This window comes from Heptranchias perlo, chromosome 36 (assembly GCF_035084215.1).
Source record: "Heptranchias perlo isolate sHepPer1 chromosome 36, sHepPer1.hap1, whole genome shotgun sequence".
NCBI lineage: Eukaryota > Metazoa > Chordata > Chondrichthyes > Hexanchiformes > Hexanchidae > Heptranchias > Heptranchias perlo.
Genome location: NC_090360.1, coordinates 24,838,596 through 24,854,696, shown reverse-complemented (window position 1 = coordinate 24,854,696; position 16,101 = coordinate 24,838,596). Strand labels below are relative to the sequence as shown.

The window sequence follows — 16,101 nt, the reverse complement described above, 5'->3', positions numbered from 1 at the left end:
GTTGAGCTTCATTGGAACAGTGTAGGAGGCCGAGGACAGAGAGGTCAGAGTGGGAGTGGGAAGGGGAATTAAAATGGCGAGTGACCGGCAGGTCAGGGTCCCACTTGCGGACAGAGCGGAGGTGTTCAGTAAAGCGATCACCCAATCTGTGTTTGGTCTCCCCATTGTAGAGGAGACTGCATCGTGAGCAGTGAATACAGTATAGTGAATTGAAAGAAGTAAAAGTAAATCGCTGTTTCACCTGGAAGGAGTGTTTGGGGCCCTGGACGGTGGGAAGGGAGGAGGTGAAGGGGCAGGTGTTGCATCTCCTGCGCTCGTTCAGGAAGGTGCCGTGGGGAGGAGAGCGGATGTTGGAAGAGTGGATCAGGGTGTCACGGAGGGAGCGGTCCCTTCGGAATGCTGAAAGGGAAGGGGAGGGGAAGATGTGTTTGGTGGTGGGATCGCGCTGGAGGTGGCGGAAATGGCGGAGGATGATCCGTTGAATGTGGAGTCTGGGGGGGGTGAAAGGTGAGGACAAGGGGACCCCTATCATGGTTCTGGAAGGGAGGGGAGGGGGCCGAGGGCAGAAGTGCAGGAAATAGGACAGACACAGTTGAGGGCCCTGTCAACTACAGTGTCAAACACAAAAGTTATTTACATGCAGAAACCTAAACCTCCTGGTAGCATTGGGAAGTGGAATAGACCATGAGGTCAGGGGGTCAGGTCGTAGGCTGCTACCTCTCACAGCTTTCAGGATCCGACAGCTGCTATTAGCCCAGTTAGTCAGTGGGGCACAGATCCAGGCCCAGTGAATGGTGATGGCTGGAATCAAGCAGCCTCATTCTGCCATCTCTCAGCACATGTCAGGCCTCAAACCTTAGCCGGGGGGTCAGTGACCAGGGGGCATAGATTTAAAGTGATTGGTAGAAGGATTAGAGGGGAGCTGAGGAGAATCTTTTTCACCCAGAGGGTGGTGGGGGTCTGGAACTCACTGCCTGAAAGGGTGGGAGAGGCAGAAACCCTCAACTCATTTAAAAAGTACTTGGATGTGCACTTGAAGTGCCGTAACCTACAGGGCTACGGTCCAAGTGTTGGAAAGTGGGATTAAGCTGGATAGCTCTTTTTTGACCGGCATGGACATGATGGGCTGAATGGCCTCCTTCTGTGCCGTAAATTTTTGTACGTTTGTATGTATCTACTCTACCAATGAGGTGCCAATGGCTCCCTCCCAGGAGCGAGTCGGCATGAGACGAGGGCCATGAGTCTTTGTACCACAAGAGCAGCAAACCACCTTCTCCTGTCCTTCGAGTTGCACCTTAGAGAAGCACTGGAATCAGTGAAAGAAAGATTCGAGTTGCCAACTCTGGTTGGACGTATTCCTGGAGGTTACATCGCATGATCTCTCACCTCCGCCCCCACGCTCCCGCCATTGGTTGTCCAGACTCTTCATTGCCCAATTGGGTGATTCTTGACCGTCAGTCAAACAGCCTTTTTTTCCCAGCTCCAATATTTTTATTGCCGATAAAAGGAAGTGTTCAAAGAAAAAAAAACCACAATTTCCTTCTTGCCCCATTGAGTTTTCTCCTGCGTTGCTCGCAGCAGTGACCTGGAGATTAATCTTTAATTCCTGAAGACTCCAGGACAATCCTGGAGGGTTGGTAACCCCACACCCAGGGGAAGCCCGATGTGAAGGAATGTTATTTGGCGTAAGTTCGGTTTGGAGTTTGTTGTTTTAAAATGGAATATTATGTTGTGCTATGTTATTGATTCCAACCACAAACAGGGGGCGTTTATTTGATGCTGACTGATTCGGTCAGAATGATTATTGGCTCAGTATATAGGGGCGAAGAGGGCTGATGTGTTTTCATGTTGTGGGATGGGTACTGGATTGAAGGATTATTGAAGGGGGGAGAGTTAGGGCAAGTTAGGAGGAGAGTTAGAGTGTTAGGGCAGTAGTGATGAAGATGGATTGTATTAAACAGAAGAGAAGACATCACTGATCAGTTCATGGAATCACAGAATCATACAGCATGGAAGGAGGCCATTCAGCCCATCGTGCCTGTGCCGGCTCTTCCACACCCCTGCAAATTTCTCCTTTTCAAGTATTTATCCAATTCCCTTTTGAAAGTTATCATTGAATCTGCTTCCACCGCCCTTTCAGGCAGCGCATTCCAGATCATTACAACTCACTGCATAAAAAACGTTCTCCTCATTTCCCCCCTGACTTTACTGCCAATTATCTTAAATCCTCTGGTTACTGACCCTCCTGCCAGTGGAAACAGTTTCTCCCTATCTACTCTATCAAAACCCTTCATAATTTTAAACACCTCTTGCCTTAACCTTCTCTGCTCTGAGGAGAACAACCTCAGCCTTTCTGGTCTCTCCACTTAACTCCCCCCATTCCTGGTACCAATCTAGTAAATCTCCTCTGCACCCTCTCCAAGGCCTTGACATCCTTCCTAAAGTGCGGTGGCCAGAATTGAACACAATACTCCAACTGAGGCCTAACCTATAAAGCTTTAGCAAAACTTCCTTGCTTTTGTACTCTCTGCCTCTATTAATAAAGCCAAGGATTCTGTAAGCTTTTTGAACAGCCTTATTGTCCTGCCACCTTCAAAGATTTGTGCATGTGAACCCCCAGGTCTCTCTGTTCCTGCACCCTCTTTAGAACTGTACCATTTAGTTTATATTGCCTCTCAATTTTCCTTCTAAAATGCATCACATCACATTTCTTTGCATTAAATTTCATCTGCCATGTGTCTGCCCATTTCACCAGTCTGTCTGTGTCCTCCTGAAGTCTGTTACTTTCTTCCACATTGTTTGCTACATTTCCAAGTTTTGTGTCATCTGCAAATGTTGAAATTGGCTAAAGGACAGATACCCAAGTCCAGGTCATTAATGTGTATCAAAAAGAGCAGTGGTCCTAATACTGACCCCTGGGGAACACCACTGTATACTTCCCTCCAGTCTGAAAAACAACCGTCCACCACTACTCTCTGCTTTCTGTCCCTCAGCCAATTTTGTATCCACGCTGCCACTGTCCCTTTAATCCCCAGGCTTCAATCTTGCTGACAAATCTATTATGTGGCACTTTATCAAAGTATATTGATATTGTGTATGTGAAAGTTCATGTACACAATATCAACCCGTATCAACCCATTCCGTTACTTCATCAAGAACTTGGTCAAGTTAGTCAAACACGATTTGCCTTTAACAAATCGATTTTGGCTGTCATTTATTAACCAGTGTTCTTCCAAGTGATAATTAATTAATTTTGTCCTGGATTATTGTCTCTAGAAGTTCTCCCCAGGCTGACTGGCCTATGGTTGTTGGGTTTATCCCTCTTCCCCCTTTTTTGAACAGGGGTGTGACATTTACAATTCTCCAGTCCTCTGACACCACTCCCAAATCTAAGGAGGATTGGAAGATTGTGGCCAGAGCCTCTACAATTTCCACCCTTACTTCCCTCAGCATCCTCGGATCCATCCCATCCAGACCGGGTGACTTTTCTACTTTAGGTGCCTCCTCTTTATCTATTTCTATCCTATCCAATTTCTCTAACCTACCCCCCCCCCCCTCCTTTATTGCAGCATCCTCTTCTCTGGTGAAGACAGATGTGAAGTACTCATTCAGTACCTCAGCCATGCCCTCTGCCTCCACAAGAACATCTCCTTTATGGTTCTAAATTGGCCCCAGCCTTCCTTTGACTATCATTTTACTCCTTATATATTTATATGTTCCCTTTTATTTTACCTTCTAATCTTTTCTCATGCACTATCTTTGTCCCTCTTATTTCCTTTTTCAGTTTTCCTCTACACTTTCTGTATTCAGCTTGATTCTTTACTGTATCATAAGTCTCCTTTTTCTGTTTCATTTTAATCCCAATTTCTTTAGCTCTAGCTTTGGATGCCCTTCCTTTCCCTCTCATAGGAATGTGTCTACTCTGTACCTGAACTATCTCCTCTTTGAAGGCCTCCCATTGCTTATTTACTGTTTTACCCGTTAATCTTTCTTCCCATTCCACCTGGATCAGATCCCCTTTCAATTCCCTGAAATTTGCCCTCCTCCAGTTGAGTATTTCCACATTTGATTATTCCTTGTCCTTTTCCATAACTGCTCTAAACCTAATGATATTGTGATCACTGTTTCCCAAATGCTCCCCCACTGAAACATGCTCCACCTGTTCCACTTCATTCCCCAGAATTAGATCCAGGACTGCTTCCTTCCTGGTTGGTCTGGAAACACACTGATCAAGAAATTTCTCCTGTACACATTTCAGGAATTCCTCTCCCTCCTTGCCCTTTACACTTTTTTCCCTGTCCGTATTAGGATAATTGAAGTCCCCCATTATCACTACTCTATTGTTTATACATCTTTCTGAAATTTGAATGCAAATTTTCTCCTCCATCTCCTTCCCACTATTTGGCGATCTATAGTAAACACCCAGTAGTGTAATAGCTTCTCTTCTGCTTCTTAACTCTATCCAAATAGATTCTGTCTGTGAACACTCAATCACATCATTCCATTCCAGTCTGTAACAGTATCTTTAATCAACACTGTCACCCATCCCACTTGTGCGAACCAGGAAATTTTCAGCCTCCTGTAAGCCCTGCAAGTTCAGAAACCCTGAGTTTGAGCTTGAGCAGCTGGAGGCACTTACTACACACGTGGCTGTTCAGGGGTTCCCACATGGCACAGGGTGGGCAGGCAATGGGTCTCAGCTGTCTTGCCATTCTATTTAAAGTTGTGCCCCGATGCCACTTGCAGCAGTCACTAAGGAGTCCTCTGAGTCCAGCTCATCCTGATGCTTCCCCCATGTCATCCTGCCTCCTGATGGGGCCCCCAGGAATGGCCAAGGCCAGGCCTTTCTGGATGGTGACGGTGAGCTGGGCACAGCGGGCACGACACATGAGCTGATGCAGACTGCAGAGCCCTTCCGACCGATCTAGGCACGAAAGCGTCCCTTTCATTCCCCACTGGTTCTGCCGATCCACTCTTGTTGAGGCACATGCCTCATTGTGACGCTCCTCTGCTGCTGTTCAGGCCACACTTAGTGGGGTCATTTCCATGGGAGCAGGGGACACACCATGTTACCCACAAGCCGACCATTGGCATGATATTCTTCCCTGAAGGTCGACTATTGTGGCAGAGACCTGCAGGGTCCCTCGCCTCTTCTGCACACAATCTGTACCTTCAGGGAGGAAAGTGTTGAGGGTGCCATGGATTACATCCTGGTTCTTTGGAAAGCCGACAATCCTGTAAAACCAGATGGCCCGATCCAACCGTGGCCTATACAAACGCATACCCTTACTGCACCCTGATTGCTATTGGACAGATCCCTGAGATGAGTCATAATTGAGTGTGGTGGCCACCTCCATCGCCACAGAGAGCACAGTGTGGACTGGTGACCGTGCTGTAGGTCTGCATGCAGTAGCAACAACAACAACTTGCATTTATATAGCGCCTTTAACATAGTAAAACATCCCAAGGCGCTTCACAGGAGCGATTATCAAACAAAAATTGACACCGAGCCCATAAGGAGATATTAGGACAGGTGACCAAAAGCTTGGTCAAAGGCTTTAAGGAGAGTCTTAAAGGAGGAGAGAGAGGTAGAGAGGGCAGAAATGTTTAGGGAGGGAATTCCAGAGCTTAGGGTCTTGGCAGCTGAAGGCACGGCCGCCAATGGTAAAGCGATTAAAACCGGGGATGCGCAAGAGGCCAGAATTGGAGGAGCGCAGAGATCTTGGAGGGTTGTGGGGCTGGAGGAGGTTACAGAGATAGGGAGAGGAGAGGCCATGGAGGGATTTGAAAACAAGGATGAGAATTTTAAAATCGAGGCGTTGCCGGACCGGGAGCCGATGTAGGTCAGCGAGCACAGGGGGTGATGGGTGAACGGGACTTGGTATGAGTTAGGATACAGCAGTAGAGTTTTGGATGAACTGAACTTTACAGAGGGTTTATGGAGGGTGGAAGGTTAGAGGCCTGCCGGGAAAGCATTGGAATAGTCGAGTCTAGAGGTAACAAAAGAATGGATGAGGGTTTCAGCAGCAGATGAGTGAGGTAGAGGCGGAGACGGGCGATATTACAGAGGTGGAAGGAGGTGGTCTTTGTGATGGAGAGGACATGGGGTCAGAATCTAATCTCAGGGTCAAATAGGATGCCATGGTTGTGAACGGTCTGGTTCAGCCTCAAACAGTGGCCAGAAAGATGGATGGAGTCGGTGGCTAGGGAATGGAGTTTGTGGCGGGGACTGAAGACAAAGGCTTTGGTCTTCCCAATATTTAATTGGAGAAAATTTCTGCTCATCCAATAGTAGATGACAAATGAGAGACAGTGGAGGGTTCACTGAGGGGCAGTATGTAGATGAGAAATAGGAGGGGGCCAAGGATAGATCCTTGGGGGACTCCAGAGGTAACGCTGCGGGAGTGGGAAGCCTTTGACACGGTTGACCACACCATCCTCCTCCAATGCCTCTCCTCCGTCGTTCAGCTGGGTGGGACTGCACTCGCCTGGTTCCATTCTTATCTATCCAGTCACAGCCAGAGAATCACCTGCAATGGCTTCTCTTCCCACTCCCACACCGTTACCTCTGGAGTCCCCCAAGGATCTATCCTTGGCCCCCTCCTATTTCTCATCTACTTGCTGCCCCTCGGTGGCATCATCCGAAAACACATCAGGTTCCACGTGTACGCTGGCGATACCCAGCCCTACATCACCACCACCTCTCTCGACCCCTCCAGACAGGTCGAGAAGGATGAGGAGGGATCGTTTACAACGGTCACAGTCACAGAGGATGTCATTTGTGACTTTGATAAGGGCCGTTTCAGGACTGTGGCAGGGGCAGAAACCTGATTGGAAGGATTTAAACATGAAGTTGGGGGCAAGATGGGCACGGATTTGGGAGGTGATAAAACATTCAAGGACTTTGAAGAGGAAACGGAGGTTGGAGACGGGGCGGTAGTTTCCAAGGACAGAGGGGTCAAAGGTGGGTTTTTGAGGAGGGGGTGATGCCGGCAGATTTGAAGGGAAGGGGGACAGTACCTGAGGAGAGGGAACCATTAACAATATCACCTAACATGGGGGCCAGGAGGGGAAGTTGGGTGGTCAGCAGTCTGGTGAGAATAGGGTCGAGGGAGCAGGAGGTGGGTCTCGTGGTCAAGATGAGCTCAGAGAGGGCATGATGGGAGATAGGAGAGAAACTAGAGAAAGATGCGAGTTCAGGGCTGGGGCAGGGGGGAACCGTAGGGGAAGTTTGGCTCGGTGGGCTAGGGAAAGAGAGGGAAGTGTCAGAGGCAGCTGAACGGATGGTCTCAATCTTAGTGAGAAAGTAGTCCATAAGCTCCTCGGTTGTAAGGGTGGAGGGGGCAGAGGAGAGGGGTTTAAGACAACGGTTTGTAGTGAAGAGAAGCCGGGGCTATCTTTTCATTCCAGGATGATCCTGGAATAGTGAGCAGTTTTGGCAAAGGAGAGCAGGACCCGATAGTGCTTTGTGTGGTCCGGCCAGATCTGGCAATAAATGGCTAAACCAGTTGTCTGCCATAAATGTTTAAGTCTGCGTCCCTTGGACCTAAGGGAGCGGAGATGAGGGCCGTACCAGGAGGAACGACCCGGGTGAGAGAGAGAGTAATGGTTAATGGGGACAAGGGCATCAAAGGTGGAGGTGAAGGTGTGATTGAGCAGATCGGTAGCTGCAGAAATGTCGTGGTGAATGGAGGGTCAAAGGTTAGACAGTTGGGAATTTGAAAGTGCCACTGTAAGTAACTTGGGAGAGTTTTTTCCAGGGGTGGACACAGAAGGAAGTGGGGTTGGGAACAGGAAAGGGGGATGTGGATGGAGTGGGGTACAAGGAAGTGGTCAGAGACGGCCTTATCAGTGATTGACACAATGGGAGCAGAGAGGCCACGTGAGATGGCACGGTCAAGGGGGTGGCCATGAATATGGTTAGAGGAGTTTATATGGAGGGAGAGATTAAGGCAGGAAAGGAGGGCAGTGAACTCAGAGGAGAAAGAGCAGGATGAGTTGAGATGGAGGTTGAAATCACCGAGGATGAGAAGTCGTTCGGTGCAGAGGCTGAGGGAGGAAAGCAGTGAAGATATCTCGGTGAGAAACTTGGGTGGTACTTGGGTGAGCGGTAGGGAACGAGGAATTTAAAGGAGAGGTGAGAGGGGTGGAACAAGGTGAGATGCTCAAAGGAAGAGATGGTGCCAGAGGAGTAGGGGGACAGACTGAGGTGTGATTTGGTGATAAGGGCCTCACCGCCACAACGGCAGTCTGGGCGGGGCAAGTGATGGAAGATATGGCCAGGCAGTGAGAGCTGATCCACTGGCAGAGTCCACAGGGTCAGCGCTGGGAGGGGTGAGTGGGACGGGAAGGAGATTGGGAAGATTAGCCCCCATCGGGCGCGCTGGGCGGGAAGGTCGGTGAGAGAGGAGGATGGGGCAGTTGGGATTTTTTAGGTGTCTGTGTTCTAATATTGGTGCATTTTTCTCCCTCAGTCTCAGCCGGAACCAGATCACCAAGAACAGCTGTGAAGGCCTTGCATCTATCCTCAAGCAAAGTCAAACACTGACCATCTTGAATTTGGCGAACAATCAGATTGGTGATTGTGGTGTTAAGGAGCTGTGTGCTGCCCTGAAGGAACCTGGGTGCAAACTGCAGACACTGAGGTGCACTTTCTGTTGCATGGTGAATCAGAGGGAGGCTGATGTTGGGAGTCCATCGAGAGAGGGATAACTGTCTCGGCTGGATATAATTAATTATACCAGGCACCTTTGTAATGTTTAACTGTGATAGGCTGGGGACCAGGTGATCGGAGGTCATGTGACATTACTGACTAACCAACTGAAGTTAACCCACCAAACCTGAGGGAGAACAGGCTGGGACCTAATTAGATATAAGATTAATCCAATAAACTACCTCTCACTGAATACTTTGGGGTTTAACAGGACTGATTTTGATGTGGAGCGCAGACTGGGCGGGTGACGGGGAGACAGTCTGCCCGATGATATCAGCAGGAAGCTCAATCCTTATCCATGGTCAGGCCTCATTTAAACATAATCTGCAAGCTGCCAGAGCGGATCACCCTCCTCACCGATTGGGAGGGCAGGAAATCCAGAGGGATGGCCGCTACTTAAAGGCAGCCTGCACCTCTTAAAGGGGAGGTGCACTTTTCAATGCTGATTACTTGCAGTCGATTTTCTTGATCATAGAAGGTTGAGGGGCGATCTGATCGAGGTCTTTAAAATGTTAGAAGGATTCGATAGGGTAAATACAGTGAGTACACACTCTTTTCTCTGGTGGGGGCTTCAAGAACTAGAGCCAGGACATTCAGGAATGAAATCAGGAAGCATTCTTTCACACAAAGGGGAGTGGAAATCTGGAACTCTCTTCTCCCAAAAGGCTGTGGGTGCTGGGGTTCAATTGGAGCTTTCAAGACTGAGATCGATAGATTTTTGTTGGGTGAGGGTATCGAGGGCGGGTAAGTGGAGTTGTGGTGCAGATCAGCCACAATCTGATTGAATGACGGAGCGGGCTCAAGGGGCTGAATGGCCTACTCCTGTTCCTATGTTCTGAATTGACGAGCAAAATGACTTTGTCCAGAGCCCCAGATTTTGATGATGTGATTTTGGAGGAGCTGATAGAGCAAGTGAGTTACAGGAAGAAGGCCCTCTGCCCCTCTAATGGGGGCTGGGTGTATGTGGAAATTTGCCAGCACCAATGGAGAGGTGGCAGAGCAGCCATAAGAATTGTACCCAGAATCTGGCAGCAGCACAGGAAGAATTTTAATGACCTCACTAGGACTGCAAAGATAAGACCCCCCCCATTCACATATCTCTTACTCTCTGAACAGCCCTGCAACATCCCACTTTAACCCCAGCACTAGAAAGCCTCCAGCTGCTCGAGCTCAAGATCAGGGTTTCTGAGCTTGAGCAGCTGGAGTCACTGCAGGGCATACGGGAGGCTGAGAATTTCCTAGAGCATATGTTCTAGGTGGTGGTCACCCCTCAGCTATCGAGAGTTCAGGAGGATCATAAGTGGGTGGCTATCCGACAGGGTAGGAAGAGGCAGGCAGTGCAGGAATCCTCTGGGAGTACTGAGGGTAGTGAGGGTGACGACATCTTGAGCGAGTGCAGTCTAGAGTGTTATAAATTGGATAGCCCGGTGGTGAAGGATGGAATACTAGAGCCTGGTCTTCAGTTGCTTCCAAGCCTTTATTCACAGAGCTCCACATTACACACACACCACACCCTCGATCAGCTCTCTTTTCAATGGATATAAGAAAGTTCCCAATTGATACGCACCACCTGAATACAATTAACACTAACTGATATAAATCACGTGAATACAATTAACAGATTCCCTTCTCTCTCTTTAAATGAAATAAACTTTATATATACAATACAAACAACAAATTCAAAAATCAAAAACTTCCATACTCGACACAACTTATACTATTCAAAACATTACATTGTGAGGCGACCCTTCTCCAGGACCCCTAATAATTTCTTCGTACATGTACTTCTTTTAGTAAAACAACCCGACAGTTGATGGCTTGAATCTGCCCGTTTAATTTTAGAGATTTCCTTTCTCTTCAGCATTTGTTTCAAGCCAGCAAGATCAATCTGTAATCTTCTCTTACTCCCATTTTTCGTAGAGTGTACATTATCCCACAATGAACGACTGTCTACATAACATTCAGTGGGTATACTATCTACAGTACTCCCATTGTACAGGATGTCACTCAAAATATTTGGCAAATAGAATCCCATATCCACTGTGTCTACAGGAGCCAGTGTTTCAGCAGCCAGAGTACTTTTAACAACCTTTTTTATTTTCTTAGCTTCCCAAGCTAAAGGACATTTCCCATACTCACCCAGAAGAAACACCATGAAACCAGCTGCACTAGAATACTCATCAGGAAAATTAGCATTGCTAAAGATAACTAACTTCATTTTCTTTGGGTGACCTAAGGATGGGAACTTAAGTGCATTATTATCGATATTTAATTTTCGCAATGTTTTATTTGCCCTTAAAACATTCTCTACTATGGGGTGTTTCATTGAAGTACTTAACTCAACACATCAAAACTCCAGCACATCTAGTCTGAGTGCACAACCAGTTCAACTGACCAATCAAGCTTTGTAATTGCTCTGTCTCTTCTTTAGATATAACCTCACCTTTCTGTGATGACCGAGTCTGATTCCCCAGGATGGGAGTAACATTCTCATGAAAATGTTGCCAAAAGAGCCAAAAAGATTTTTCAGATTACCTTTCCAGCAGTGGGAGAATCCTCTCGGTCACTGTATCAACCAGTTTCTCTTCAAAACCCCTAGCGACCAATCTCGCTTTAGCCTTTTACGTCCCATCTGCAAGGACTTTTTCAGTACAAACCCATCTATGCGACAAAGCTGCTGACCCTTATCTATTACATCAGAATAAACTCCAAATTCTTTCCAACTATCTAACTCCTTTGGTTTTGCCTCTCTTACTTGTTTATCCTCTTGTAAACAATTTTACAACACCAAGTTATAGTCCAGCAATTTTATTTTAAATTCACAAGCTTTCGGAGATTTTCTCCTTCCTCAGGCAAATGTTTCAAGAGCTCCTTGAAGCCTACGCATTTATACATATAGAACAATACATGGTGTTTACAGACTGCCCCTGCAACTGCCCGTTGCCAAGGCAATCACCGTGTTCAGACAGAGAGGTGTCACCTGCAGAACCCCCGAATACACATTCAACAAAAAAACAAACAGGGAAAAAAAACAGAGAAAAAAAACACAGAGAGAGGCAGAAACATCCGGAAGGCAGAGAGAGCCAGCAAATGACCCATTATATTAAAAACAGATAACATTTGTTCGATGGTGGGGTAACGTGTAGCGTGACATGAACCCAAGATCCCGGTTGAGGCCGTCCTCATGGGTGCGGAACTTGGCTATCAATTTCTGCTCGACGATTTTGCGTTGTCGTGTGTCTCGAAGGCCGCCTTGGAGTACGCTTACCCGAAGGTCGGTGGATGAATGTCCATGACTGCTGAAGTGTTCCCCGACTGGGAGGGAACCCTCCTGTTTGGCGATTGTTGCGCGGTGTCCGTTCATCCGTTGTCGCAGCGTCTGCATGGTCTCGCCAATGTACCATGCTCTGGGGCATCCTTTCCTGCAACGTATGAGGTAGACAACGTTGGCCGAGTCACAGGAGTATGAACCATGCACCTGGTGGGTGGTGTCCTCTCGTGTGATGGTGGTATCTGTGTCGATGATCTGGCATGTCTTGCAGAGGTTACCGTGGCAGGGTTGTGTGGCGTCGTGGACGCTGTTCTCTTGAAAGCTAGGTAGTTTGCTGCGAACGATGGTCTGTTTGAGGTTGGGTGGCTGTTTAAAGGCGAGTAGTGGAGGTGTGGGGATGGCCATAGCGAGGTGTTTGTCCTCATTGATGACATGTTGAAGGCTGCGGAGAACATGGCGTAGTTTCTCCGCTCCGGGGAAGTACTGGACGACAAAGGGTACTCTGTTGCTTGCGTCCCGTGTTAGTCTCCTGAGGAGGTCTATGCGATTTTTTGCTGTGGCCCGTCGGAACTGTCGATCGATGAGTCGAGCGTCATATCCCGTTCTTACTAGGGCGTCTTTCAGCGTCTGTAGGTGTCCATCGCGTTCCTCCTCGTCTGAGCAGACCCTGTGTATTCGCAGGGCCTGTCCATAGGGGATGGCCTCTTTGACGTGGTTAGGGTGGAAGCTGGAAAAGTGGAGCATCGTGAGGTTGTCCGTGCCGAATGGCCTCCTTCTGTGCCGTAACTTTCTATGTTTCTATGATTCTACGTCACACATGTACCCAATTTGGGTAATTGTTCTGTGGATGTGTTAGCTCTGTCATGAGTTTCTTGATCACTGATACTATCACTGTCTGTCTGGCCCTTGATCTACCTGTTTATTCTATTCTGTTCCTCAGGAACCTCATCAAAAGGATCATGAACATTTGAGGCACAATGTGCCTCGTTTACTTCTATCAACTGTTCAGAGTCTGAGATTTTATAATTAATTCCAATTAATCGTGAGGAATGAACCATCACAGTTTGATTGCCATGTTGGACAATTACTGCCTTACCATCATGACCTATAACCTTACCAGGGCCTTTCCATTCCCTATGACCCTCTCTTTTATAGTTTACCAAATCTCCTGAATTGAACTCTGTCTCAGATGGTCTAATACGATGCCTCAGAGCTCTATGAATTTTCTCTGATACCTCAGCCTTGATAAAAGCCTGTCTCCCTGCATGCATTGCATTGAAATGCTCAGAAAAAATGGCCCCACTTGTAGTACCTTCTAGAGCAGGAGGATTATCACAAAGAACAGAAGGTAATTTGGGATTGTGCCCATGGACTTGTTGGTAAGGACTATATCCTCCAACCATCTGAAGAGAATTCTTTGCATGAACTGCCCATGCATGGGCAGTTGACAAATTACACTGTTCGATCAGCCAAAATTTGATGCACCATGCTCTCAATCACAGCATGATTCCTTTCACAAAGACCATTGCTAAAAGGGCTCTCAGCTCCTCTATTCATGACAATTATATTCATATTCTCACACATATCTCTGAACTCCGCGTTTGCGAATTCACCTCCATTATCAGTTAGAAAATTTGCTGCTGCCCCAAGTCCAGTCCCTATCCAGGTGGTGAAGGATAGAATACTAGAGCTTAGTCTTCAGTTACTTCCGAGCCTTTATTCACAGAGCTCCACATTACAACCCCCAGCACACCCTAGACCAGCTCTCTTGTAAATGGATACAAGAAAGTTCCCAATTGATACGCACCACCTGTGTACAATTAACACTAATTGATATAAATCACATGGGTACAATTAACATAGATCACATCCACGGCACTGTGGGGCAAATGACTGCACAGCGAAGTGTACAAATTCAGTTGTTATCGGGGATTCGATAATCAGGGGGATAGACAGGTGTCTCTGCAACTGCCGAAGTGACTCCCACACTGCGTGTTGCCTCCCTGGTGCCAGGAGAAAGGACATCACTGAGAGGGTGCAGAACATTTTGAGGGGGGCAGGGGAACAGCCAGAAGGCGTGGTCCATGTTGGAACCAATGGCATAGGTAGGAAAAGGGTTGAGGTCCTGCAGTCAGAGTTTCAGGAGCTAGGGAGGAAGTTAAAGAGCAGGAACAGTAATGATGGCCATGAAACTACCGGATTGTCGTAAAAACCCATCTGGTTCACTAATGTCCTTTAGGGAAAGAAACCTGCCGTCCTTACCCGGTCTGGCCTATATGTGACTCCAGACCCACAGCAATGTGGTTGATTCTTAATTGCCCTCTGAAATGGCCTAGCAAGCCACTCAGTTGTAAAATCTCGCTACGAAAAGTCAAGAAGGCGGCTCACCACCACCTTCTCAAGGGCAATTAGGGATGGGCAATAAATGCCAGCCTTGCCAGCGACGCCCACATCCCGTGAACGAATAAAAAAAAACCTCAAAGGTAGTAATCTCTGGATCACTCCCAGTGCCACATGCTGGTGAGTATAGGAATAGTCGGATAAGACAGGTTAACATGTGGCTGGAGAAATAGTTTAGGAGGGAGGGCTTCAGATTCCTGGGGCGTTGGGACCCATTCTGGGGTAGGAGGGATCTGTAAAAGTGGACAGGTTGCACCTCAACAGAGCTGGGACCAATGCCCTCGCGGGAGGTTAACTAGTGCTGTGGGGGAGGGTTTAAACTAATTTGGCTGGGGGAGGGGCACCAGGAGGAAGCATTAGAGAAGAGGTAGAAGCTGCACAGAGGACTGGGAGAGACAAACAGTATTAAAATAAAGAGTAGTTCAGAAATAGGAGGAATCAGACAAGGGGGGAAATGTGAGGCAGGCTCAGGTGGGTTTGGAGTGCATGTGCGTAAATGCACATAGCCTGGTAAATAAGGTTAGTGAGCTGCAGGCGTAAGACACCACATGGGATAATGGTATGGAGTCATTAACGGAGAACTGGCTCAAACAAAGGGAGGAATGGGCACTTAATATTCCTGGCTACAATGTATTCAGGAAAGATAAGGAAGGAAAGAAAGGAGGGGAGGTTTGCAGTATTGATCAAAAAAACTATTACAGCACTAGAAATGGATGATGTAGTTGAGGGTTCAAAGATAAAATCTATTTGGTCAGAGTAACAAACAGTAGAGGAGCCATTACACTACTGGGTGTGTACTATAGGCCATCAAATAGCAGGAAGGAGATAGAGGAGCAAATTTGCAGGCAAACTGCACTAAGGGCAAGAACTTTAGAGTAGTGATAATGGGGGACCTCAATTATCCCAATATAGACTGGGAAAATATCAGTATAAAGGGCAAAGAGGTGGAGGAATCCCTGAAATGTATTCGAGAACTTTCATGATCATGTGTTTCCAGCCGAACAAGGAAGGAAGAAAGCAGTGCTGAAAAATAGTTCTGGGGAATGAAATGGACAGCTGCTTTTCCTGATATGTGTTAATGACTTGGACTTGGGTATTCAAGGATATTCGACATTGAAGAAGGTCAGGCAAAAAGGAAAAGGAGGTGGGGTAGTGCTGTTAATAAAGGATGAGATCAGTACAATAGTGAGAAAGGACCTTGGCTCAGAAGATCAAGATGTAGAATCAGTTTGGGTGGAGCTAAGAAACAGCAAGGGGCAGAAAACATTGGTGGGAGTTGTTTATAGGCCACCAAACAGTAGTGGTAATGTAGGGCACGGTATAAAGCAGGAAACTAGAAGTGCATGTAACAAGGGTAACACAGTAATCATGGGGGACTTTAATCTACATATAGATTGGGCAAACCAAATTAGCACTAATACTGTGGAGGACGAATTCCTGGAATGTATACGAGATGGTTTTCTAGATCAGTATGTTGAGGAACCAACTAGGGAACAGGTTACTTTAGATCTGGTATTGTGCAATGAGAAAGGATTAATTAATAATCTTGTTGTAAAGGAGTCCTTAGGGAAGAGTGACCATAATATGATAGAATTCTTCATTAAGTTTGAAAGCGATGTAGTTCAATCCGAAACTAGGGTCTTAAATCTAAACAAAGGAATCTACGAAGGTATGAGGCACAAGTTGGCTGTGGTTGATTGGGGAACTACATTAAAAG

At 47.1% G+C, this 16,101-nt stretch overlaps 1 protein-coding gene across 5 annotated transcripts in view; it reads left to right on the top strand.

Annotated features, from left to right (window-relative positions):
- LOC137304213 (NLR family CARD domain-containing protein 3-like) overlaps positions 1 to 16,101 on the top strand; it is an 87,213-nt gene that overhangs the window by 49,966 nt on the left and 21,146 nt on the right. For 4 of the 5 annotated variants that reach the window (XR_010958529.1, XM_067972780.1, XM_067972781.1 and 1 more), the window contains one exon: positions 8,475 to 8,645. Coding sequence is in view for 4 of the 5 variants with exons in the window: in XM_067972780.1 (XP_067828881.1) it covers positions 8,475 to 8,645 (171 nt within the window). In the remaining variant the exon portion in view is untranslated. Of the gene's footprint in view, positions 1 to 8,474; positions 8,646 to 11,144; positions 11,391 to 16,101 lie in introns of those variants that run through there. The other variant, XM_067972782.1, reaches the window with a different exon arrangement.